Source organism: Penicillium nucicola (genome assembly GCF_028828085.1).
Source record: "Penicillium nucicola strain IBT 29836 chromosome Unknown utg000014l, whole genome shotgun sequence".
Classification (NCBI taxonomy): Eukaryota; Fungi; Ascomycota; class Eurotiomycetes; order Eurotiales; family Aspergillaceae; genus Penicillium; species Penicillium nucicola.
The window spans coordinates 40575-66473 of NW_026643138.1; the positions used below are offsets into that span (position 1 = coordinate 40575).

The 25899-nt window shown below is 48.3% G+C and overlaps 8 protein-coding genes across 8 annotated transcripts; 4 read left to right on the forward strand and 4 right to left on the reverse strand.

Annotated features, from left to right (window-relative positions):
* Positions 1-2919: 2919 nt before the first annotated feature.
* On the reverse strand, positions 2920-3963 carry N7511_011394 (uncharacterized protein; the record flags this gene model as incomplete). Its single annotated transcript, XM_057133771.1, has 1 exon — positions 2920-3963. The coding sequence occupies one exon, from the start codon at positions 3961-3963 to the stop codon at positions 2920-2922; it is 1044 nt and encodes a 347-aa protein (XP_056978441.1).
* A 6451-nt stretch (positions 3964-10414) lies between these two features.
* N7511_011395 (uncharacterized protein) lies at positions 10415-11032 on the forward strand (the record flags this gene model as incomplete). The annotated part of the gene is made up of 1 exon (XM_057133772.1): positions 10415-11032. One exon carries the CDS (start codon positions 10415-10417, stop codon positions 11030-11032), a length of 618 nt encoding a protein of 205 aa, XP_056978442.1.
* A 1054-nt stretch (positions 11033-12086) lies between these two features.
* Positions 12087-13157, forward strand: N7511_011396 (uncharacterized protein; the record flags this gene model as incomplete). Its single annotated transcript, XM_057133773.1, has 1 exon — positions 12087-13157. One exon carries the CDS (start codon positions 12087-12089, stop codon positions 13155-13157), a length of 1071 nt encoding a protein of 356 aa, XP_056978443.1.
* A 3576-nt stretch (positions 13158-16733) lies between these two features.
* N7511_011397 (uncharacterized protein) lies at positions 16734-17291 on the reverse strand (the record flags this gene model as incomplete). The annotated part of the gene is made up of 1 exon (XM_057133774.1): positions 16734-17291. The coding sequence occupies one exon, from the start codon at positions 17289-17291 to the stop codon at positions 16734-16736; it is 558 nt and encodes a 185-aa protein (XP_056978444.1).
* A 1852-nt stretch (positions 17292-19143) lies between these two features.
* On the reverse strand, positions 19144-19401 carry N7511_011398 (uncharacterized protein; the record flags this gene model as incomplete). Its single annotated transcript, XM_057133775.1, has 1 exon — positions 19144-19401. The coding sequence occupies one exon, from the start codon at positions 19399-19401 to the stop codon at positions 19144-19146; it is 258 nt and encodes an 85-aa protein (XP_056978445.1).
* Positions 19402-20000: 599 nt separating this feature from the next.
* N7511_011399 (uncharacterized protein) lies at positions 20001-21239 on the forward strand (the record flags this gene model as incomplete). The annotated part of the gene is made up of 1 exon (XM_057133776.1): positions 20001-21239. The coding sequence occupies one exon, from the start codon at positions 20001-20003 to the stop codon at positions 21237-21239; it is 1239 nt and encodes a 412-aa protein (XP_056978446.1).
* Positions 21240-22367: 1128 nt separating this feature from the next.
* N7511_011400 (uncharacterized protein) lies at positions 22368-22571 on the forward strand (the record flags this gene model as incomplete). Its single annotated transcript, XM_057133777.1, has 1 exon — positions 22368-22571. The coding sequence occupies one exon, from the start codon at positions 22368-22370 to the stop codon at positions 22569-22571; it is 204 nt and encodes a 67-aa protein (XP_056978447.1).
* A 263-nt stretch (positions 22572-22834) lies between these two features.
* Positions 22835-23968, reverse strand: N7511_011401 (Bloom syndrome protein; the record flags this gene model as incomplete). The annotated part of the gene is made up of 1 exon (XM_057133778.1): positions 22835-23968. One exon carries the CDS (start codon positions 23966-23968, stop codon positions 22835-22837), a length of 1134 nt encoding a protein of 377 aa, XP_056978448.1.
* Positions 23969-25899: the final 1931 nt, after the last annotated feature.

The window sequence follows — 25899 nt, forward strand, 5'->3', positions numbered from 1 at the left end:
GCTCACTATGCTAGGTAATACGAATCATTCTTTAGTATACACTGTGTGAAATGTCGATCGATAAATTCTTGTGTTAAAGTTGCAACCAAACAAACCCCTAAAGCCAATCCGTTTTCAACTTGAAAAATTCCATATAATTGTCATTGACATCATATAATTTACCGCTTCGTTATCATGGCAAGGCATTGGGTGTCGAGCTATTCCGAATTTTGGTGTATGTAACTCTAGGTTTTAAGGGACTTTCGTAGGAGCTTGACAAATGAAAATCTTTGGCTTGTGATGCATATCCGGGTCTGGCTCTCCTCAATGGATAAGCCTATACCAAGGGGTGATTGCAGCTCGATAAAGTGCAAATCAGTCAGCATTAAGTTGCAGAGGCTTAAATCTTTGGAAAAATATCTTCTATTGTCAAATGAGATGAGCCCTCGATTGTAATCCTTTCTATCCTCATTCAAGGACAGTGCGTGCTACTACCATAAAGACTACGTACGTTGCTTGACTCGGCACTTTTATTCTTTATCATCGTTATAGTTTGAGCGAACATCAATTTTCCGAATATGAATCACGGCTGCAGGAGCATACTTAATCCATATTTCACCACATGATAGAATCAAACACATCATTGTGAGATTGAGCAAGGTGTCCCCACATGGCGTTGTCGGAATCGTAGCTCCAGTGATCGTTGAAGGTCCCCGAATCGCACTCAAGCAATAGCACGTATGTCTATGCGAGTTCATGGCCCTAGGACGACCAGAGTGCCTAATAAAGCTTACATGACAGCCTCGAATGTGCTCAATCACCGCATGACGGTCTCGGAAGTCTCTTCCATGCTCCGTGCATGTGAAAATAGGCATAACTATTGGCACTATCAATGCTGCTATTGGTGATGGGCATGGGATGCTCAGAGCGTTTCTTCTTCAGCTCGGTTGGCTTATTTACGTTATGAATATATTGAAAAATCTAAAGATGCGAGAGTGTAGCAGGCGATAGCTTTTCATGCGATAGGAGATCGGCGCTTATAATGTGTTGATTTTAGGTGGTTGCCACCGCCAACTCTCAATATAATTTATGCTTCAGTGCTTCACGGAAGCTCTGATAGGGAACTTGAATTGCTATTCGTCTAAGATTAGATTGCGCAAGATAACGGCACCGCAGGAAATCACAGGGGGAGAATACTAGTTCACCACGCATCCAGAAAGTGTGGGCTTCCGACCCTAGAATCCCTTGCCAAACATTACGTTGAGCAATTCAGTAGAGAACTATCTCTGCATATCACCTGAAAGCGAGACTTGGCTCCCTTATTATATCCATTGAGCCATCGTCAGACGCGTTCCTGGACTCGGACTTTAAATATTCAGATGTCATCACCCAAAGGCCGCCAGTGGCGCTGAGACTTGTTGGACCTCAACGCAGAAAAATTTGGATTGTGTACGAGCCAGAACAGGAAAGACATTTTCTCGAATGGTGGGAGAAGAGTTCGGTCGTCAACTAAACAGTGGCGGTCAGTCTTAAATCAAATGGTCTACAAACTCACGTCACGCCGAAGTTTGGAAACACTTTGATCAAGTGGCGGATATTGATTCTGGGCTTCCTACGGCTCTAGGCGAGGAGGAAGGGAATGACGACAATTGGAGGCTGTCTGTCTCACTCGGCTCCTTTGCCCTTGCCATCAGACCCCGCCCTTTCCTTCTCTATCTCGGCAATGATTTGAAGGAAAGTGAGAAAAACGGTCATCCGCTTAACCGAAAAGGTCGGGCAATCCCCACAATAGCTAGAGATTCTATCTTAGAGGACTTTTATGGGAGCCAATTCGTTTCGCAAAAAGCAGATCGCGACAAAGTGGCTATTGGAGGTATGGAAAAGCCAGTACATGAATTATGAGAAGCTCGCGTGAAGTTATGAGGGCGGGAAAAGATGTGGAAATGGGGCCTGGAAAATATGGCAGAAATACGCTTGGCACGGGGCTTGCCCAGGGCATCTCTAACCTGGGTGAAATGAATTTTTTCTGTAGACTTGGGGGGTGTCTAGGTATTAGGTAAATGCGCTGGATTGGAGTGGAGACAGTTGTCTAGCCAATAATATTCAAAAAACACCCTACTTCTTTCAGTTATAATAAAAGAAAATGAGTTATTTGATTTTCTTTTCGATCCTCACATTTCTGACAACCGAACAGCTGCAAGTTTGCTTGCTGTTGGCCCTCGTTTCTCACAACTATGGGCCTTGTACTACTCGTCGATGTCTTACAGACTATGTAATTATTCTCATTTATTCTACTGTACTGATTGTAGTGGAAAGCGTCGTTAATATTGATTATACTTCCGGTCAACTCCCAATTAACCGTTGGTTGCAGGCCATTTATTGTTCATCAACATCATGTCTCTTCAACAAGTCTTTGCACTAAGCCCGCATTTTAATTTTGTCCCGCTGAACTTCAGTTGAACTCACAACTGAAAGGATGGGTGCATATAATCCCAATACAGTGATAAAAATTATTTTTAACCAACTGAGTATCAACAATATCTATAACTCGCAATAGTTGAGAGAAGAGGTGCTAGTAGGACTAAAAGCTTTGGGGGAGGCAGAGCTCGGAATATCAATTCAGCCGAAAGCCGATGTGATATGAATTCCGATGTGATATGAATTAGCCCTCTCTCTCAGCAGCACTCGGAGAACCACTAGTCCAAATTAGGTGCCTAGAGGAAGAAGAGTTTGTTGTTGAGCCAATAATGAGCTTATCTGTGGTGAAGCAATACAGTATGGATGGATGGATGGATGATTTCATTTACGCTGACCCCTCGCTAAGCGATATGCAGCATACAACAACTATGTAATCAATGTACGTACATGTATCGTATACCTCTTCTTAAACGAACTTAGAGCCTCGTTGGGGCCTGCCGTGGCCTGGGGCCGTTCATTGTGCTAGGATGCCTGCATGGCGCGACTATAATGAATTTGCGAATGAGACCGACGAGTGTTCGGATTTGGCTGCATCTCTGCTAAGAAGCGCGAAAATGCCGGCAATGCTGAATTCAGGAATTTGGACAACGACTTTGTTGCGGACACAGGTTTGTTGCTAATTTGACTAGCTGAGAATTTCCTTGTCTTCGACTCGATTTGGAAAGGTGATGGTTTGTTGTAGAATCGGCGGTGAAGATCTCCTATTGTGAGTATAGGTCTAGTGGGAGGGACAGGTTCTTGGGGTGTAGGAGTCGGTTGAGGTGAAGTCGTGGTGGGTTGCTGGAGGACCGAAGCATAGCTTGGCTGATGGTTTAGGGGTATGGTAGTAGTGGTTGGTGTCGGATGGGGAGGCTGAGGCGAGAGGGTTGGTGAAGGTAAACGTGATGGGTCGGTTGTAGTAGAGGGCGGGTGAGCGTAAGGGTCGTTAGAGCATTCCTCTGCTGTAGGAAGCACAATTTGTGCTGGGTTGGCTTGTGTTTGTGTACTAGCGTCGGTAGTCTTCTTGGGTTGTTCGCTCTTCGAGGAGAGAAAGGGGCTCGGAGCTGACTGGTGAGGCGGAGGGGTAATGTCGGTGGAAGAGGAGAGCATGTCGGTGGAGTCGAGATGTTCTTTCAAGTCACTGCAGATGACCTTCCATATGCAGTCCGTTTTATGTAGTTCTTGTATCATTTGAAAAGGTAGGTGTGTGAAGCTGTTGAGGCGTTTGGCTGACTGACACGCAAAGCAGCAAGCCTGCCCACCACCGGAGAAGGTCTCGTAGTAGAAGCCATTCTTGGCCAGCTGAAGTGGTGCGACGCCACTCAGGACTTGTCCACGGAATGACAGGGCTCTTGCTGCGATGGTGGAATAGGTGGTCGAGATATAGAATTTCTTAGTGGTGCGTTGTGGGGTAGGTGGTTCGGGTGGAGTGGGGGGCGGAGCCGCGGATCCGGAGATAGAGGACGGTCGGCGGAGGGCTGGGAAAGGCTTCCTGCCTACCCTGGAATTTGGAAGTTGAGGGTTCATTCCGTCCGGAGGTATCTCTATCTGTAGCTACCGATAGTTTTCCTCGAAGCAATACAGTATGTGTGTGTGTGTGTGTAATTCATTTACGCTGACCCCTCGCAAAGCGATATGCAGCCTACCACAACTATATATCAATGTAGGTACATGTGTCTTGTGTCACTTCTTAAACGAACTTAGAGCCTCGTTGGGGCCTGCCGTGGCCTCAGAGCCGTTATTTTGGATTGATGCCCTCATGGCGCGCGACTTTGGAACCGTTGTGATGCTTCTGCGAAGTCCAGGGTAGCCTCGACTGTCTTGGCTCGCGGAGCAGCGTCGCCTCCTCTGGGTCCTCCTACTCCCAATAGAGTTGATATGTTGTTGAATGCGTCCCCAACCTTCTCCCGCAGTTCCCTGCGTAGGTGCCTCAGCGCGGGGCAGTCTAGGAGGACGTGGGTCACACTTTCCCGCGCGCCGCAGACACACCGGTCGTCATCGCGATGGCGGAACAACTTGGCGTATGTTGATAACCAGCAATGTCCTGTCCGTAACTGTGTCAAGAGGTACGCTCGGTTTCGAGGTAAGTTTCCATAGAGCTGTCTCGTGTATTTGGCTGGCAGTGCATTGTCGATCTTGCGAAGGTGGCTGCCATTGCGAGATTCTTTCCATTCGCTTTCCCATTGGGCGTAGATGCCGTTCTTGATATCGGCCCTCTCTCGCGATAGCAAGGGGGAAAATGGGTGGGCTTGGCCCGGTATGGCCGCCTCCTTAGCCAGCCGATCTGCTGTGTCGTTTCCGGGCTCGTCGCAGTGCCCGGGTACCCACTGTAAACGAACTGCGATGCCGTGAGTTTTAGTGTTCGTGGCTGTTCGTAGGATGGTGTGGATGATCTGTTGTCCAGACTTGTTCCCTGGGTTCTGGATTGCTTGTAATGCTGACATACTATCGCTGAGGATGGTCGCGGTTTTTGCGCGCGTCTCCATTGATCTTCGACGTTGGACGGCGATCTTGTTGATGAGAATGATTGCGTACAATACCCCCAGCAGTTCGGCCGCATGTACTGCCCATCGGTCTATTGGGCCAACCTGGATTTGTAGGCTTTCGATTGCTTCCGGTGAGTTTTTGTTGAATCCTATAGCTGCCGCGCCGAGGTGTCCTTGGCGTCCCGAAGCGTCCGAGTAGACGATGACGTCCGATCTAGATCGTGCCGCCTTCGCCTGCTCTAACGCGGTCTCTCTATCTGGTTCGATCTCAATGCTCGAGAAAGCCTCAGTTCGCCACGGAGGAAGAGGCGTTGGATCGATCATTTCCAACTCGTGTAATCTCTCTAAGGACATTGTTTTTAGGGCCTCTGCAAGTGGGAAACGCGCGTACGACCTGATATTGTTCCGTCGTCTCTGAGCGCGACGCAAGGTGTCCCATATGGGGTGCTTCCGTGGTAGCGTATGGAGTTTGGCGATGGTGGTCTGGGCGCGATGGCGCAGTCGAAGATGGGTTGGCAGCACATGTGCTTCGACTTCGAGCGTGGATGTTGCCACGGTCCGAAAGGCAGAGAGAATCCGGATGAGCGCTGCTCGCTGCACCGTGCGTAGGTGTCGAAGGTGCGTTTTGTCCCGAAGCGGGTCGTGCCAGACCGTCGAAGCGTATTCGATGATCGGTGCAACACACGCTTCATATAGTTGACGCATTTGTTCCGGGCGGAGTTGTCGTAGTCCTCCCAGTGCAATGTTGACTTTAGTAGCTCGCTTGACTACCTGTTGCACGTGTTCTTTCCACCGTAGCTCGTGGTCGAAGATCACACCCAGGAGCTTGGCGGTGGTTGACGGTGTGATGGCTATGTCATTCACGGTGATCTGGCCTTTGCATTGTTCGCTTCTCTTCCTGGTGATGTGGATGAGTTCGGTCTTCTCCGCTGCGAAGCTGGACCCCGTTTTCCGAGCCCATGCTTCGATCCGTGGAATGTCCTCGGACTGGATTTTCGCTAAGTTTTCTTCGGCGGACTTGCCGATCCGCCAGCGGAAATAGTCGTCGATGAAGGCTGATGCTCCGCCGTGGAAGTCGACAGGCTGGTCGACTAGGTCGCAGTTGAAAAATGCAAAGAGGATAGGCGATAAGGGGGAGCCTTGCGGCAGTCCAGCATTCTGGAGTGGTGCCACGTCCGAACTGTAGTCATCGAATTTGATGTTTGCTTGTCGTTCACTCATGAAGCTTGCAATCCACCTCCGCGCAACGGTGGGGATTCCCTTGGACTGGAGGCGGGCGTCCAGGGTTATCTGGTTTACCCCATTGAATGCTCCCTTCAGGTCGAAGGCCACCAAGGTAATCACCCTTTGTCCCTGCCACGCTCGGTCGATTGCATTGGTCAATACTAGCAGGGCTTGCTCAGTGGTGCGTCCCGGGCGTCCCCCGAATTGAGTGTCTGGGAGAAGCCCGTGGTGCTCCGCGAGGTAGGCTAGCCGCCTAGCCATCACTGCCTCTAGCAGTTTGCCGAGTGTGTTTAGAAGTGAAATTGGGCGATAGGCTCCTGGGAGAGAGTAGTCTGGTTTCCCGGGTTTCCGTAGCACAACAATGCGGGCGCTCCGCCATCTTTGGGGGTGGTATCTTAGCTCGATCGATGATGCGAAGATCCTGGTGATGAGGTATCCCAGATGCTTCCACAGACGTTTCCAGATCAGCATCGGGAGACTGTCTTCCCCTGGAGCTGACAACCCTTTTGCTGATTTTAGAGATCGGTAGACTTCAGTTACGGAGATCGGTTGCCACGGGAGTTCAGCGGGGGTTTCCATGGAAGATTCCTCTTCAGCGGGCGCCATAGGAGGGAAGAACGAGTCCATGAAGGCCTGAGCCTTCTCCTGGTTATCGGTCACCTCTCGGTCATACCCCTTAAGGGCAGGTATACAGCCCCAAGAGTCTCGTGGTTTCATGTACGTTGCCGCTTTCCATAGCTTTCCTTCGCCCGCCTCGTCGAGAAACTGTTTCCAATGTGAATTCTTGGCTTTCTCAATTGTTCGCGTCCATGTCCGTCGCTTCTGGCGCATGTCTTCGAAGAGCGCCATGGTGTAAAGGTCATCCCGTCCCACCGTCGCGCAGCTCTCTTGCCATCTGCGCCGAGCATAGTTCACCTCTTTTTGTTGAGACTTCAAATCGGCGGTGAACCACCGCTTCGCGTAAGGAGACGGCCGCAGTTCCGGAGTATATCGGTCGACCGCTCTTGCAGTTTCTTCTGTGAGCTTTTCTACCATGGCGTCAAGTGCCTCGATTGTGGTCGGGGACTCCCAGGGTCTCATGTGTCTCCACACCTCCCATCCAATCTTTTCCCAATCGCTTCGATCGTATGCTTTTCTTCCTTTGACGGTGGCGTCACGCAGTGTTCGGAGGTTCCATTCCGAGTATGTTGCTCGATGGTCGGAGCCATAGTTTTCGTGGTAGAGGTGGCATTTAATGAGGAGGTCGGGTCTGTCGGTCACGGTTTGGTCGATGGTGGAGTTTCGCCCGGGGTGGCTCAGCGACCAAAAGGTCGGGGTGCCCCGGGGTAGGCAGCTTTGGAGGCCGTTGCCTTGGAAGAAGTCGATCACCTCCCCTGCATCCTCGATGAATCGGGGTTGAATGTGGTTGCTGCCCCACGCTGGGTGGTGTCGGTTGAAATCTCCAGAGAGGGTGATGCAAGAGCTTCTGTTGTCGTCTTGGAGGGTGGTTTGTATCGTGTTTTGGATAGTTGATAGTACCGTTGCCGCCGATGCTTCCTCGGGCGTGTACATTGGCACCGGTGGGATGTATATTGAGAAGATTAGGATTTGGGTGTCGGCGGTCCAGACTTTGACGGCGGTCAGGTCCGGGTGGTTGCATGGCAGTTGCCGGTGAGAGGACGTTGAGAGTTTTCGGTTCACGTAGATAAGGCTTCGAAATCGGACTGAGTCGCTCCCTCCCGTCGGCCGGTAGAGCCGCCATGCACTGTGGTTCACATGTGTTTGGTATGCCGTAATAGGTGGCTCCTGGATGAGAAGCACGTCTAGGTTCTGGCTCTGGTGATCGTTGATAAGGGCTTCCATACCCGCCCTCGATTTCATCATGTTCAACTGTAGGATTCGGAGGTTGTTTTCTAACATAGTGGATTAGGAGCGCTGGCTGGCTTCGAACATAGTGGGTCTCCGGTGGCGTGTTCACCACCGCAATCCAGGCAGTGTGCTCTGATGCCCGGTGGGCATCGTGTTCGTTCATGCTGGCCGCCGCAGTGGCCGCACCGGGGGCTTCCTTACACGACCACGCAAGGTGACCGAACCCTTGGCAGCGGAAGCACCGCTTCTTTTTGATTTCGAATCTCTCCACCGACCAACGCAATGTTGGTCGATCACAAGGCCATTGTCGAGCAACCATTGTGCCGCTTCCTCGGAGTCGAACCAGATGCCCATAGAGCCGAATGCCCCCAGCATTTTGTCTTTTTTCTTCAGCCAGGCGATATCTTCAATTCGGAACCCGCGTTCCTGGAGGTCGTTCTCTTCAATGATCTTTTGGATAGCTCTTTCTTTGTCTCGCTCAAGGTTCATTCCTCCTGTTGGTACGTGGTGTTCAACTGCGCCGAATCGTGGTTTGACCAGCTTAGTTTCGTTGCCTAGTTCGTGTAGCCATTCGTTGTTTTTACGTGCCGTCTCGGCTGACGCGATGTCTTTGAATCGGATCACGTATCCAGTCTTCGTGGTGCCGATTCCTGCCACCTGCACGTCATGGGTAGAGGGAGTGTTTAACAACGCCGTTCTGATACGGTTGTTCGCTGCGGGGATGGGCATATATCGGCTAAATCCGTTCACTACTCCTTCCGTTTCGGAAACTTCAGTGGGAGACTGTTGGGTGCTGATTCGGACACAATTCTGGTCTTTGTCGGGGCGTTGAATGTTCTGGTGAGGGTTCACATTGGCCGCACTAGCAGCTACGGCGGCCCACGACCGAGCCGAGGGCCCCGGCGGCGGGCTGTCGAGTTGTGCCCGCAGGGCCTTGACTTCTTCATAGAGTTTCTGGTTCTGTTCCTGGAGGACATTCTGTCCGCGTTTAACCTCCTGAAGCTCGGTTTTGGTTGATTCGATGAGCGTGCTTTGGCGGTGGATGATGTCTTTCAGCTCGTCGATGAGCTTCCACACCTCGCGGGTAGTGACCCTGCCGGTACTCTCCTCGGGTGCATAGCTCTCGTTATGCCGTCCTCTCTTTCTTGTGACTCGCGTTGCGATGTTGGTCACCCTTGGCTGGAAATCCTCGACCGAGAAATTGGTCTCCTGGATGTTTGTGGGTGTGGCCTCGGGAGGCCCCGCAGGTGGGTCCGCCATCCGGTCTGGGGTTAGATCCCGCTCGGTACACAAACCACAATTTTATATCGCAATAGTATCAACCACCCAACAGTCGTTCTCGAAATCCTTTTCCACTTCGAGTCGGATATCAATGCTCGGTAGATATAGTAGTATTCGAAATCAGTTATACCTCCGCATTCTTGCAATGTGATTCCCGGAAAATACAGCCGGCAGTTGTGAATTCTGATTGGATAGGTGATTGACCACCCGCTGTTCAGACCGCTTTCCGAACTGGTAGGTGTATCTTACAATACAGTAGCAAGACACCAGAAGATACATTTTACGCGAAAGTGCTATGTATACTCATGCCGCCTGGTGTGCCCCTCGATCATGGCAAGAACTAGGTTTCCTCTCCCACTCACGTACCACCCGTCTGTCTTTGAGTAAAATCACTCAAAATAATTCAGCGGCATGACTCCTAGGCTCCCTACTTCGAAGCTTCATCTGATCTGTGACATGGTAGAGAGCCGGTGTATGGCCGATGAAGCTGAATGTACCACACTTATGATTATTAATATTTGCAGAAACTTATGCCAGTTTAAAACTATCTATGTCCCACATACACGAATCGGCCGAAATCGAACCTTAACACCGCTGATGATAACAGCCCTTTGTGGCCACTTTATGAGTTGTATGCCGGGAGTAGGACCAAAGCAGCAGTAGATGATGGAGAGGGAAAGCACTGGCCTCAGAAATGAAATGGCGACTGTCCACCGCAGATTAAATAGCAAAGTGGGGGATGGGTCATCTTAGTCGTGCATTCCCACTTATAACATTGCCCCAAAAAATTGAGACTTGAGACTCAACGTAATTCCCCCTTCGGAGGAATTATGGATACAAGGAAGGGCCCACAGAGAGCGGGAGCGGCCGCCGACGATAGGAGGAAAAGGTGTAAGCCTACCTGAATGGGTTAGCGTCTGGTAACGACACTATAAATACGACGAAGTCAGGTTGGTAATCGCACACCGCCTTCCTAAAGGCGTATAATACGCTAGCAGTCTTGGCAAGGATGTAAGACTGCGAAAAAATACTCGAAGCAGTAATTCTTGGCACGAAGTGGCATTCGCGGCACGTGATGTTATCGATAAGATAAAAGGAGGGGTGATCCCCTCGATCTATACAACAATTTTGAAATCAAAATGTTTGGACGATTTAGAGTTGAACCTGTCAGCGTTTCCACTGAGTCCAGTGTATCTGGCTCCTCTTCCTCTGGGGGAAGAAGCTCGCCGGCAATTTCGGTTGAACCCGAACCCCGCCTCCACCATCGTTGGGTATTTCTTACATATTTCCAATGTTCCCTTGAATCGAAAAATGATTTCGAAGAAGGCTTTAGCGATATGCTACAGCGCAATGAACTTACTTCATCTACGTATTACGGATGTCGAGAACACCATGCAACCGAAGGTATCCATTACCATGTCTTGGTAAATCTTGGTAAACAGCCCAACTGGAGTTTCAAGACTGCGCGGTCGAACTTTATCGTGCTGAACAACGAGTGTGACTCGTTGCACATTGTATCTACACCCCGAGCGGAGCAGAAGATTTCTCAATACATTGATGACCACGTCAAGTATTGTGAAAAGGAGAAAGGAGGCGACTGTTTTGGCCAACGGCCAATCACTTCTGTCGAGAAACAACAAGAGCTGAAGCGGATATGGGAGGAAATAGGGTCCCAGCCGGATGCACCAGCAAATATTGCGAAGCTCAAGAAATATTTTCCTGGGGTTATTCAAGCTTTACAATTGCTCCATGACTGAACAACTAATGACCTGGGTGTCGGATGATTGTATCCGCCCGTCCTTTTGGCCTAGCCACTTTGGACGTTCTAAATCATCTCCGTTCTTTTTTTAACATACATAAAAAAAATATCAGCTTGGCTGGAGTTCTACCCCCCTTTCTTGGAATCGGGCTTCGGCCCTCCATATCCTTCATATCGTTTCATACACTGCCCACGTAAGATTGTCCATCGTCGTAAGTACCAAATTGAACTGAATGAGCTCTCGCGCTTACTGCGCCGCTTGATATTCGCTACAGCGAAGTAACGATGCAACAACCGAAATATCAATGCCTTCAGTAGGCTGTATGGTACACTTTTTCTAACTTCTTTTTCCAAAGACAGCTGCCAGAAGTCGCTAGGTGCTAACATGACATCTTCTTCCGTGCCCTTTGACACCTCCCTATTATTGACTGTCACTAGCTACTATGATTCGTAGCCTATATACGGCGTTACATCATCGAGGCGAAGTTTTTTTCATCTCTCACGATAATTACGATCCTTGTAAAAAACATAGCTGGGAGTAATACATAGGTTAGGATGGAAGGCTGGTAACGAATGAGAGGTGCACTACTTAGATAGTAAAATTTCATGGAAATAGACGAAAACATTTTGCCCTACCAGGATCAGTTTCTCTATAGGGTAAGTATAGGCTATTGCACTATGACTGGCAAGCAAAAACGGTGGTTCCCCGTATGTGGAAAGAATGGGTAGAAAGAGGCAAAACGTGGCTGACGGGAGAGGGGAGGATCTGGGAAGATCGCCAGATCTACCAAGATATTCCACGTGGTTCTATGTAATATACGGTACTGTGACGATGACTCTATGCTGGCCATACAATCATTACGATGACAGTTTTGCCAGAATTCTGAGGCGGTAGATTAACTCGGCCTAGTGCATATCGGAAATAGTTTCTCCGAACCAAGAACAAAGAGTTTGGAGGTATAGCTGATTCCGAAAAGTACTGTATCAACAAAAAACTATGGGTATACGGTGACTGTACTATTGGGAATGTATGGACCTCAAAAGAACCAAAGATGAATCCTCAGCCCCCAGATCCCAGGGCAGGCAGGAAGCCTTTCCCACCTCTCCGCCGACCGTCCTCTATCTCCAAATCCGCGACTCCCCCCACTCCACCCGAGCTACCTGCCCCACAACGGACCACACAGGAGAAATTCTTTATCTCAACCACCTATTCCACCATCACGGCCAGAGCTCTGTCATTCCGCGGACAGGTGCTCAGTGGCGTCACCCCGCTTCAGCTGGCCAAGAATGGTTTTCACTACCAACCTTTTCCAAGTGGCGGCCTGGCTTGCTGCTTTGCGTGTCAGTCAGCCAAACGCCTAGACAGCTTCCAGCGCCTACCTTTCCAAGAGATACAGCAACTACATAGAGCAGACTGCATATGGAAGGTCATCTCCAGTGACTTAAAACAACATCTCGATTCCACCGACACGCACTCCTCTTCAACCAATACACACCCTCCGCCTCGGTCAGGCTCTAGCCCTTTTTCCTCGAAGCGCGAACAACCTAAGAAAACGACCACCGACGCGAGTACACAAACACAAGCCGAACCAGCACAAAAGCTGCCTCCTACAGCAGAAGAATACTTTAACGACTCCCGTGCTCCTCCGCCATCCAACACAACCGACCCAGAATCACGTTTACCTCCACCGACCGTCTCTCCTCAGCCTCCCCATCCAACACCAAGTATCACTACCCTACCCCTAAGCCAGCAGCCAACCTATGCTTCGGTCCTCCAGTACCCCACCACGACTTCACCACGATCAATTCCTAAAACCCGAGAACCCGTCCCTCCCACTAGACCTATACTCACGATAGAAGATCTTCACCGCCGGTTTTACAACAAACCATCGCCATTCCAGCTCGAGTCCAAGACAAAGAAACGCTTAGCTAGTCAAGTTCGCAACAATTCGGTATCCGCAACAAATTCATTGTCCAAGTTCCTGACTTCAGCATTGCCCGCATTCTCGCGCTTTCTTGCAGAGATGCAACCAAATTCGAACAATGCCACAAGGTCACGGCAGGCCCCAACGAGGCTCCAAGATCGTTTAAGAAGTGGTACACGATACATGTACGTACATTGATATATAGTTGTTGTATGCTGCATATCGCTTAGCGAGGGGTCAGCGTAAATGAATTACACACACACACACACATACTGTATCAACAACAGCGTATTATACAAATAGTAACTTATATGGCTCAGCAAAACATATTTGACTTATTTAGGTCTGTAAGCTTCAAATTTAGAACTCGGGAGCTCAAGACGAACAAGATGAAGTTAAACCTGATTTAAACCGTCACACAAAGAAAACGGCGGTGAGTGATATGTGCTGTCCTTGCATGAGAGTGAGTCAACTTACAGAAATGTAGTATGGATACGCGAGAGTTCCTGACCCCTCTAATTTGGAAAAAAAGCCCTGTATACTGAGCGACTTGGCACTCCAAGGTGGAGAAAGGAGTAATGCCCAGCCAATTATATGATGTGGGCTACTTTGAAGGTTCGCCTTACCACTGCAGAAAGCCTGCGGCAGCCTCTGGGAATTGTATCCGTAACGTAGAAGCAATGTAATTCCAAAGGCTTCCATTCAAAGATGATCTCTCCATCTAGACTATGTTAAATGAGCGGTTTGGACGCCAGACTGACAAGTCACTGCCTGACATGTCAGTCGGATAATGCCTCGTTATCGTTGTGCAATAAAACAGCTCAGAACGACGGGCCAATCAAATCAGGCGAGCCCAATGAAACCCCGGTTCCACTGTGACACGATCGGATTCATCTGGCGAATTATAGCAGGCGGAACTGTGGCCTTTCACCCACCCCAAGTGACAATTCCAAATTCTGAATTTCTGTAGTAGTCCATCTCGTGCCCGCGTCTTGTTGCGGTCTGCTTGCTGTCTGTCGTTCAGTCAGGCAATGACTCAAGAGTACCCGTGCTGAGGAGACCAAACAACCCAAGCAGTAGGGCTCCGAAAGGAATAAATGAATGCGAATATACAGCATATTCATATTCGCACTGTAGGAATATGAATATATGAATTTTTATTCACGCGAATAAACGCATTATTCATATTCGCATTCATATTATTCATATTGTGAATTTTATCCGCATTAATACTTTGTCCGGTACAGCGGTTCTCGTATTACCGAAATACGTTAGGGGTTAATTTCAAAATTCCATCACTTCATCGACGGCGTTGAACCGTAGAATGTCATTTCCAAATATATGCTAGAATTCAAGATCCGCCTATCTACTAAGCTGCAGTGGATTGTTTTGAGGTACCATACTCATCCACAAGCGTCTGATCATGGAGACTTTAGGGCCAGTAGAAAAGAGCGGTTGAAATTATATATATCTATGACCCAGCTTCATATCATCTTGTTTGGTCTGTTTGACTATACCCATTAATTCCCGTAGTTTCATTGTGATCCATTTCAAATTTCGTCCATGCACTATGTACGATGAATGGCACGTAGAAACACGTTTGCCTCACAATATAGAGTCTCCAATGACCCTGGCTGCATTTTGTTTACATTCTGTTTACGCTCAATGTTATGAATAGCGCGCTGCAGAAATACAGAAGTGACCTATCGATTTTCCAGTTCATAAAGGGCATATAAAGCGCGAAAATGACCGAGATTGCCAACAATCATCCCACCCTCCAGTCCCCCTTTCAGCTCTGCCTGATTATTCAAGTAGCTCAAGGTATGTTATGCATTATTGTTGAGACCACTTTGATATACTGACCCAGAAAACACTAGCATGGCATCTACACCTGCTCCATTCGTGCGGAGGACGCGGGGTCTTCCACGCCGGGACTATAATGCTCTACACAATGGCTTTAGCTCCTGGGGCTATTATAGGTTCCAGGAAGACGAGATCTGCTCCTGAGACCATTACTCTATGTTCCTGGCTGAATGTCTAAATGGCTCTGGGAATACACCATCCAGATCCAGGAGCTGCAGAGCCCCTGGGAGCATACTTTGGGATCCTAGAGTGATCATAGTCCCTTTCGACTTCGTGAAATGCCCTCAACAAACACCTTCAACAATCCTGCGCACAAACCTGCGCCATCGAGTCACTTTTAAAAGGCTACGCTATAGCCCAAGGAGCGCCACTTACGCCTCTAGGAATCAACAAGCCGTCAACAGGAGCGTGACCGGTTTATTGAAAATGATGATGTGGATGTTGGTATCAGAATACTGTCATGGTTACCTCTTTATTCTATCAGGACAGACATATAAAAACCGCATGAATTAAGGAAACGTTCTTTCTTTGACTGCACCCGTGAAAAAGATCACGCTCAAGTGAACTGATATCAGATCGACGAGGTCTAGTGCATTTACTTATTTACTCTGGTTGCAATATTGTAGTTGTCCTTTCAATCAATAAGTGCAGAACGGGGGAGGAAAGCCAAAAAGTAAAACCCTTGTATCTGTAGATAGTTACAGCTTGACATTGAACACGGCGATGCGGAAATACGGACTCTAGTCATTATGATCATACTTTGGGAAAACTTTGCTCATACTTGTTCATATGATTAAAAAGGCAATTTGATAGAAGGTTTACGAGACTGGGACCACAAAGCAGGGCATAACGAACCTCGTATGCGCAGCTGGGCTGGACAGACTCCCACCGCTATCACCCTGTCTGTCTATATACTGTAGCAAAGACCGTTTACATTCGACGGCATTTCCTTCATCTAGAAGTCTGACATGGGTAATGTACATGACTTGAGTGGCAAATCCGGGAAATGATAAGTCAACCAACAACAAATGCGGCACTCCATCTTGTGGGCATCAGAGTCGAGAAATTACACACCAGTTACTCTGTATCTTCGCTAGCCTTGAGAGCTTCACATATTTTGGGAGCTATCAACAAAACTTAGATAACAGTAGCTAAACAAATGCATCGCCTCAACAGGCCTAAATTCGGACCAGCACCCGTGCCTTCATTTCCAAAGTCCCCTGATTTCCACTCCACAGGCGCAGGTGCAGTGTAAGAACCTCGACTGAAGTGTTCAGGATGTTGAGCAACTGTCGCAAATTGAAAGGCAAGCCTGGTAGGCGTAAATTGTGTTTGATCATATGTTATCCAGCGAGAAAACTAGATATCGAGATATGGTCAGTAAAATATACTAAAGTACAGTGTGCAGAGTTCCAGGTACTGTACAGTATAGACATGCCTGTTTGATTCAATATGTGCTGTTGCAGATGCCCAGTACTTTGCAATGATATAGGCGTCTGCAGTAGAAGTACTTGCGTTGTGAGCAAAGTCCGTTGCAAACTCCCCGTTCCCTTCTCCATAGTCCAAGATCGCTGCAATATTGCAGCACATGATTAACGTGCTTTCTCGTGCCTCCGGGAGACTAGGCGATCGGCTGTGATGATTTTTTAAAAGGAAGAAATTGAACCGAATGACAAACTGGTCATATGGCATACGCTTGAAAATAACACCATGGGCAGCCGCAAAAGAACTGATCAATGTGTGTTCCTCAGCCGGTGCGATTAGAATATCGTTGAACAGCTGAATCATGCTTTCCCGCGCTTTTGGAAATCGGTCCACACTGAGTAATGCTTTCGAGAAGTAAAAGAACATCTGCAAAGTATTCGGACGAGAGATAACGGCAAGATAGTGCAGAATTTGGCCAGTTCTAAATTACTGATCGATATCCTGATTGTACCAATCTCTGGAAATGTCTACCCAGTGATGGCGGACTGTCTCATCGGAATTCTCCACTGCAGCACGATAGCGTGCTAGGTCCCCCAAGCATTCTGTCCAGATTTCTTCAAATGTGGAGACCTGCTCTAGAAGAAGCGTCACCATCGAATACGAGAAATATATGAAGCCTAGCATATGGTCTTGCACACTGGGGCTGGGGAGCCTTGTGCGAAACAGCTCCAGATAGAAGTAGATTCCGTAGCGCCACATGCGTCCGGGCATCTTGTAGTTTTGAGCCAGGCTTTTCAAGATTGCGCTGGCTGCCGGATGCTGAGAAGCAATGAAAAAGTGAAAATGCTTGTGGAGGAGTGTTCTGTGCAACGAGGTGCAGAAGCTCCACTGTTCATCCGATAGTCCCGCGATTTGGTCTACTTGTGAGACGAAATTCACCACATCAATGCATTCTCTTTCTGCAGTAACTAACTCATCGCATATTTCTCTCACTACATTGAGCAGCTGGTTTTCGGTGATGGGATTGGCCAACTGTTTGTCCATTTGTATGTTTGAAGCGAGGGAGATGACGTTGGGCTTTGTTTGCTTTTCAGAGCTCTTTGGAGTGGTTCATCTCCTCCGCTGAGGCTTCGGTAGCAATGTTGAGGCAGCATCAAAGCGTTAACAAGAAGTTCAGAGCTGTGTCGACGAACCTTGGGAGCCTAGCTCCCAGGAACGCAAAATCAGTTCCTGGTAGTGTGTCGAAGACCCGGAAACCGAATCTTTCTGGTACCGACTTGCCGCATCTAGCGCCATAAGAGTAGACCATAAGCTATGACGCCTGAAATTCCATAGGCAACCCAGAATTACGTCTAGTATTTCTCGACTTCGCTGCTCACCGCAAAAGCCAATCTAATTCTAAATGCATGATCATCGCAATCGACAGCCGGCAATGAAAATGATTGCATTGATCTGGAATGATTTCCCTTCGCGTAGGCCACCGATCGGCCGGATGGGCACATACTGCGTTCCAATGCTTCTTGGACACATCGACTGTTTCAAGGAAGCATTCCATGCCGCATTCACACAGCCAGGTCGGTAAGGAGCCCACGGCGATGGCATATAAAGCTGGCGAGGGAACGCCAGTCATTGCCCAACACCACCACAGTCCGCATTATCTGCGTTTGACGACCACCTCAATAACTACCATGCTGCCTTGGAATCCGTTTCTTGTTTGTGAGATAGAGGTCAGCCCCAATGGCGGTCCTGGCTCATATTGCGGCATGACGAAAAAAAGCGAGCCATGCAAGAACTCGATCAAAGTTGAAGACAACCAGACCGGCCATCAAAAGTTGACCACTCTTGCTAGAGAGCCGTTTGACTTGTCGACATTGCAGTCGAAGCTCTGTACAGTAACGTTGCCAAAGAATGCCTCTGCGCGAGATGGCACCGGCAACGGCACGTTGGCCAAGTTGGCCAGCAGTGGTGATTGTAAACCAGTCCATAAACATCTGCGTCCAGTCTATAAAAGGCACAAAGGCTTGATGGAAGTGGTATTGTTCATACCCGTAACTTTCTCCTGCGAACAAAATGGATGCCCCGAACAGTTTGCCTGGCCAGGAAAATGAAGGTGACCAGCAGCCCAGTGAATTGCCAATCATGAGTGACAACATCGTATGAATCTTGACGGGACAGGAGATGGCAACTTAGTTCTTAGGCATTTGCTCCGATTTATATTTCAATAGAAACTTTCTAGCGAGACACCCAATTTGGTTCTTAGGGGCAATCTTTTGGTTCACATGGTAACGAAGTGTTTCATAGTCGGCCGTATTAGGCCACCCAATTAAGCGCTTCTTCTCGTTGCGCATGTTCGAATTTGCGACTCTATAGGTGATCAGAGGTGCATCATGTCGGACAAGATTTCATCTGATGTTTTGCTTTTTCGGCGCTTGGCCCACAGTCTAAGCTAGAGGCTACGTTGGTTGGCATGACTCACTTAAGCTGCAGCTTTCTTTGGCTCCATTCGGGCCAGCTGTGTCAGCATCCGTTTCCTCGGCTTTATTAAGAGCAATTTAATTTTTGTAATACGTACTGTAATTGCAACTGAAAAAGCGGCAACTTTATTTGATTACAAACCTATCTCTCAACCATTGATTTGCCTTCAAGTTAAGTACATGTATAGAAACCTAAGCTCATTGAACCCACTAGCGAAAGTGAGAGGTCAAATGAAAAGACAAGAGAGTGCGATCGTCATCCATCTCTAAGCGCATGTGTCTGCACCGCTTACAACCGTTAAGTACGGTAGTGCCTCCATTGGCACTTCGTAGCTGTACCCCTACATTTCCGCCAACCTTTTTCAAAGTCTTTAGTACCCCTTTCCCACTTTATTGGCAGTCTGAGTGACCTACTTGGAAAATCAACAATACTGACACTTGACGTTGATCTGCACACCTTGGACAATATTCTTCGGTGCCGGGGTTTTGCAGAAGCCACTTCGACCAGACGGTGTAGTTTTATTGCCGCACTCGTACTTCACTTCCTGGTACGCATGCGTACATACAGCCGAGTAGTAGACATACCAACCGCAAGGACAGCCGCTCGGGTTTTGAAGGCTGTTGATGAGACGATTGCGGACATCAGTCCCCATTTGATTTGGTGGAATTTGCGTAGTCATCTTGATCAGAGAGCTTTGGGCGGAGATATAGGGGTTTGGTGGTCGAACGAAAACTTGATGTTAATTAGAACCAAACAGGAATTAAAGCAAGAAGTATGTAAGAATTGATAAAGATGGACTCCTTCGTAAACAAACCTTGGATATGGCTTTCCTACTTATAGTAACCTTTCGATTTTGCTAGTTGTGGTTTATACAACTCGAATCACACTTCGAGTGTTTATTTCGTTTCTAGCATCAAGTCTGGAGCGTTTTGAGTATTATCTCGCGCGCGCGAATTTGACTCTACGTAGTCAAATGTGATTCCCCTCGTTGACCAATACGTCCGACGATTTATGCGCTTCGGTTGTCTATTTATGGGGCCTCGAAGCGCGCAGGGGCTTGTCGGACTACTATTGGATGGGTGATACTTTCAAGACGCATCAAAGTGGATATGCATCAGCAAGGAAAAAGGGGTTTCGTTTTGCTTATTGCAAGGCCAGTCACGTGATTTGGGCACCGTATTTCTATTTAGGAGAACATCCATCCATCGAAATTAGTCGCTCGCCCACATTGCCGAAGCAACATTATACAGATCACTCGTTTTGAGCTTTCATTTTGCCATGATCAACGCGCAAGACAGGTTCTGGTCCGAAGGCCAGAATTACTGCGGCCCAAGCGAAAACCCCACCACCAAAACTTACTGCAACGTCTGGGATTGGGATCAGCTTCGGATGGTCAAAGTCAAAGGCACCGCCAAACTGTTTCCGCCCGAAGAGGATAGGGAGCTCTCAATTTTGGCGCAATTCGCTGATTATCTATCTCCGGGAGTTCGCGCTATCACAGTTGACGACGATGGGCTCCTTACCGGGGTGTCGTCAGATCTGGAAGAGGACGATACTCTATTTCTTGCATATATCCCTTTCTCATTATGTGAATCACTCGCCGATTGTCGTACAATTAAGTACTCTAAACTCCAAGAGCTTGATCGGCTTGGACCGTTCATTGATCTTGTATCGTACAAAGACGAATGCGGGATTCCCCAAAAAGTTGCTTTCAAGTTCAACATCTTGAACAAGCCTCTCAGACTACAAATGGCCTGGGATGAACTCAACCTTCTCAAAAGTCTACCGCCACATCCTAATATAATACCATTTGATCGCGTTGTCCTTGAAGACCAGGAGTCTCGGGTGATTGGGTTCACAACGAAGTACATCCCAGGTGGAACTCTCGCCAATCCAAAGATTCGTTTTCGATTCGAGTGGCTACAACAGCTTACTCAAGTCGTGGATTTTCTCAACCTAGAGCTAGGGATCATGCATCAAGATATCGCACCCCGGAATCTGCTCATCGATCCTTGCACCCATAAGATCGTTCTCTTCGACTTTGATCGGGCTGCATCCGGAAAGCAACGCCTGTACGACGGTCGAGACGATGTTACTAGTGTCGTTTTCACACTCTACGAGCTTGTCACGAACGATACATCCTTCTCGGGTATCCCCCACTCGGATCGACATATAGACATGGTGCAAAGTATCTCAGAATGGACTAGTAATCGTCAGCTAGACTCTGAGGTATCGAAATTTCGCAAATTTCTGAGCGAATGGGTAGCAACACGAAGATCTGACGGGGATATGGAACGATATCTCAATGCACCACACCGGTTTACATGGCCTGACCTACCAACAGCGCCCGATTACAGTGTTCCATTCGAGATGGGCACAACCTGGGATGGAAAGTCAAACTGGATGACTGGCCATCGGTCTAGATACACAGCAATGAAGATGGGGCAGTATTGCTTTCGCTGGGAGAGGCCACCACAGAGCCGCTCTTTGATCGAAGCTGAGCATAGTGCAAAGTAGTCGATCTTATCAAGCTACATAGGTGCGGAAGACATTCAATCACAATATTTAAGATCTGGCCTTTTACAAAAAAATATAGCCTTCGACAAAAACTCGCTGTGAGCATAGCAAACATTTGTGAAAGCTTACTTACACTGAATTCTACAATGAAACTAGGAAATCCTTGAATCTTGACCATTTACACACAAACACGATTTATTAACGCCCGGCGGCTAAGCCGAAAGGGCAGCTATCTCTGATCTACTATACATGTCATAATATATAGTACTGTGTCTCCTCAGAGCCCATACATAGAGCCTTGCAATATAACTAATCTGCGGATATCCGCAAATGAATTTATATCGTTATCCGCACTATGCAGTCGGAGAAAACCCACAATGCGTACATATCCATGGATAACTGCAGAAACCGCAATTCTCCAAAGTGAAAACCACCGCCGCCCGCAGTGCGGTTCGCGGTTTCCAAATCAGGCCCAAAACCGCAAGTTTCTGGCTGCGATTTTGGCTATCCGCGGTTACCTATGGTTTTGCCGCAGCCTAAGCAGAGCAAGGGTCCACCTTCCGACTTTCTCGAAAATATTCCACCCTTACCTTCTATGTCCTATCGTAGAGTATAAGGTGACAGCGCAGAGTGATATGGGAAATAAAGCACGGATACTTTCTAAAGGTGGTGCTACCCGATCGGGTCTAGAGGCTTGGGGAAAAAACCAATCACAGGAAGGGACCCTTGCATAACGATGTTTCTATCTTCGCTCCGCTATTCGTTTCCGGGAGCAGCCTTCCGGGCGTTCCAGGCCATCCTGCAGCTCAAAACTGTAGCCTTGCTTCCTAGAATCATCAAGAGAACAGAACCAGTATTACGCTGGCTAAGTCAAGACACATCCAGCGAAAGCACATGTTTTTTTCGGTACATAATCAAATCTCGTAAAGAGGTATTTGGAAACAGATTAACCCCCAGACACACTCGTTTTCTTTTCCAAAGACCCAGCAATGGGCCAGGTTCATATCGCCGAGGTTTGAAAATATAATACAGCCGATCATACATCTATATTGCCGCCAAAAGGAAAAAAAAAGCCTAGTCGTATATAGCTAAGCATTGCCATAGCGGGGTTATGAATGAGTATTTGAGATGACGACGAGTGCAAAGCTGCGGTCAAACAAGTCCGTCGCCTCCGTCGCAGACATACGAGAACCAAAGACCCCTACAACTGGATGTGCTATTCGGAAGTACGCAACAGTAAAACGCGACTCGTCAAGAAAGACTTGTCAAGAGCGCACCGCCGCCGAGTCCAGCAGGTCGTTGAAGATGGCCCACAAGGTTTGTGGCGATTAGCCAAATGGGCAGGGGCTCCTGTAAATGACGTTCATTTTGGCTTTTTGTTTATCATGTTTGCATCCGTGCATTTCTTTTGTTTATTTTACATCTTTTCAATTCGAGGGCGATTGATCGGAAATTTGCACAGCGAGTTCCCAACAGTCGCCCAGTGGACTGGCACCACTTTTTCCAGCTGTCGGCAGGCCTGACAGCACTCCCGCATAGCAGCATATATAGAGAGCGAGCTACATCGGGCAAATGAATACATCATCATCACATCATCATTCACAGATTGTATCTTCTTGATTAGTTTCAAAATTGCAAGCTATGTCAAAAATCTTGGCTCGAGGCAGAAGTTCGCGGATCTGGGCCTCAGTCTTCCTCATTTCAGCCTCAAAGAGTCGACTCTGCGCCATTTCCGGCATGGTTGTTGGGTCCGAGCCCTCAGAAATCACACGCATTAGGCTCTGCTTGAGATCTTCCTTGCGCGTCGCACAATCCTGATAAGCACTCCTGCTCGTTTGCAAAGTTTCCATGATTTGTATTTGGGAGACCAGATCCCTATTTGCGGCGATGATATCTGGTGCTAGTCGGCCTTGAATCGCCTGTTCGTAGATAATTTCTGCATTTTTGTGGAGTTTTTCTTTCAGAATTGATATCAATTGCGCCAGGGTCTCCGAGTGAACAGCCAGAAATCCCTTGAAAGATTTGTCTGCTTGTTTAATAGTAGACATCTTCGTGATGGGCAATGACTCTGGGTTATGTGACTGCGATGAATTGCTGTTCCATTCAATACAAGGTGGCGGCGGCGTGGCATCGTTCGAATACAACGGTGAGTTGGGCTGTTGCGGGCTCTCGGTTTTTCTCTCTCCTCGGTAGGTGCTCCGAGGCGGCTGCGGGTAAAGCTCTAATCCGGCATCTGGAAATATGGTGTCAATATCGAGCCAGGTATCAGGTGAATCGTTGTCGTTGTCCTCGTCCGCGATCGATGTTTTGTGCAGCATGGCATCGCTAGGCGTACTACGACGACTCGGCGTTGCGGACAGCTCTGCAGGAATATTCTTCACGGGTGGTGACGTGCCTGCCCTCGAGAGGTGTTGGAATTTTGACGGCGTTCCAGACGTAGCAAGCAGGTCCGGTGTACACTCACCACCCTTCCGTTTTTTGCCTCGTTTTGCGCGACAGCATTCGGGTGGTACAGCTCCATCGGCCCGTGGTCGAGGCGGCTCCCAATCAGTCGTTGATGGAGAGGGAAGGGCAACTTTTCCGGTAAGATCGATGGTCTCGATTGCGTCGAGTGACACGTGATCGAGCTCGTTTCCTAAAGTGGATGGAGTGCATTCTGTTCGAAATTCTCTGGCAGAAGATGCTGGGGATGAATTGATCGAGGGTTCTAATGGAATTGCTTTTATCATCAGCTTTCCTTTCGTCTCACCTCTTTTATACTCAGCAAACAAACCTCCAAACGCGTTCTTCGACAAATTTGACAAGGACAAGTTGTTGAAGGTTGATTTGCCATGAAGGCTGAGCATTCGAGGCTTTCTAACCGACGAGGGACATAAGATTAGCCGTGGCATGATACTAGTTGTCAAATGACCGGTAATGCTTTCTGGGATCCGTCAGCCGTGAACTGACGGTCACGTGAGTTGCCAGAAACAAGTTTGTTGTGTGAGGGAAGTTCTAGACCTCTTCAAGTCCCATGGGACTAGACTTGACCTAGTCCCAAATCCCAGTACACCCCACTCTGTTATACGTGAAGCATACTGGATGGTTATGATCGGCGGGACCCACATGGTGCATGAACGCCAGGAAGCTCGTCTCCTTTGCTTCCTCGCGCTACGTCTTGTATCTGGAGTCGACTAACTTATAGCTTTTCTCAATATAGATTATTCATCTGCAAAAGTCAGTCCCCATCTGCGTTTACGTGAGACCCTCACACCCGGGAGCTCTGGAAGAGTTTCTAGGGGCAGAGAGGCAGCCTCCAGGAGCCGCGTGGCCCTAGGAAACCTGTCATGGCTCCTGGGGTCTAACACCGTCCCCTCGGGGAATCAAAGCCACGTTCCTGTTGACGACCTTTTGATTCCTAGATGTTTAAGTGGCGCTCCTGGGGCTATGGCCTAGCATTCTAGGAGTAACTCAATTGCGTAAATTTATGCGCAGGATTGGTGAAGGTGTTTGTTGAGACATAAATATTCAATCGCATCATTATTTTCACATACTTGGAGGACTCAGAAATCTTGAAGGCAGACAGATAGAATCCAACACATTGAACAAAAGCCGTAAAAATTCAAAATATTTCAACAGTAGTCACCAGTCCAGAAGTTGATTCAAGCCAAGAAGAAGGATAGGTTTCAAGGGGTGCGCTCGCGCGACCACGGACTGTAGTTTCAACAGTGAGCCAACGTTTCTTAACCGACTCAGCTTCACTGTTTTTCAACATGACCAGCATTTTTACTCGGCGGGCATCTCAATAGCCATGACGATGTCGCTGCAGATAGTTGCGATATTAAAACCTGCCTCACTTAGGATAGGCATCGTGTTCTTCAACGTTTGCTTCCCAGTAGAGCACTTACGCGACTGGAGCTGAGGAGCCTATAAATACGTCCTCCTCCCCCCAGCAATTTGTTCTGCAATACTTTCCCTTGGCTTCCAGAGTCGAGCGGCCTTTCTCTTTGAGGCACCAGATAAGTTTCTTTCTCTGACCTTACTAGAAATTCACTATACTGACATCTATAGTTACATTGTGGTCCTCCAAGGAAGTGCGAATGAGAATGTGATTCCCACCAAGTTCACTTTGCTACTGTACCCATGGCAGCCGACCACTGTCCGGTGAATACATCGATGTAAAAGAGCGGTTAGACGGGTCACTGCCAGCACGATACTGTCCAAATTCAGCTGACCCCATAGATGATACGAAATAATACTACGTGCATTCGCCCGGATTACACCAGCCACGGAGCCCTTTCCCGTGTCTTGATGCAGACCATGTGAGTCATGCATTGTCTCGCCGATCAAAAAGCTAATGATGGACAGGAAACCATGATAGCGCACCAAACTGGGTCCGAAGTAGAACTCCGTCAGTGCTCCGCGAAGGGTCATGACTTACGCGCCATTCCTGGCTCTCACACTCCAAACCATGCAGCGTGTCCTGCATGAGATACCGCGAACCAAGGTCATGGGCCAAGAACATGATGCATAAATTATAGACGTTCGTCGTCCACGATGAGGTGAGTGGATTATTGCGCCGCTTGCCGCGTCAACTCCGATGCGTTGTGTCAAGTTTGTGCCACAGACACGAAAATCACTGATATTATTATGCCATTGTAGCAGCCCATCACCAACTGCG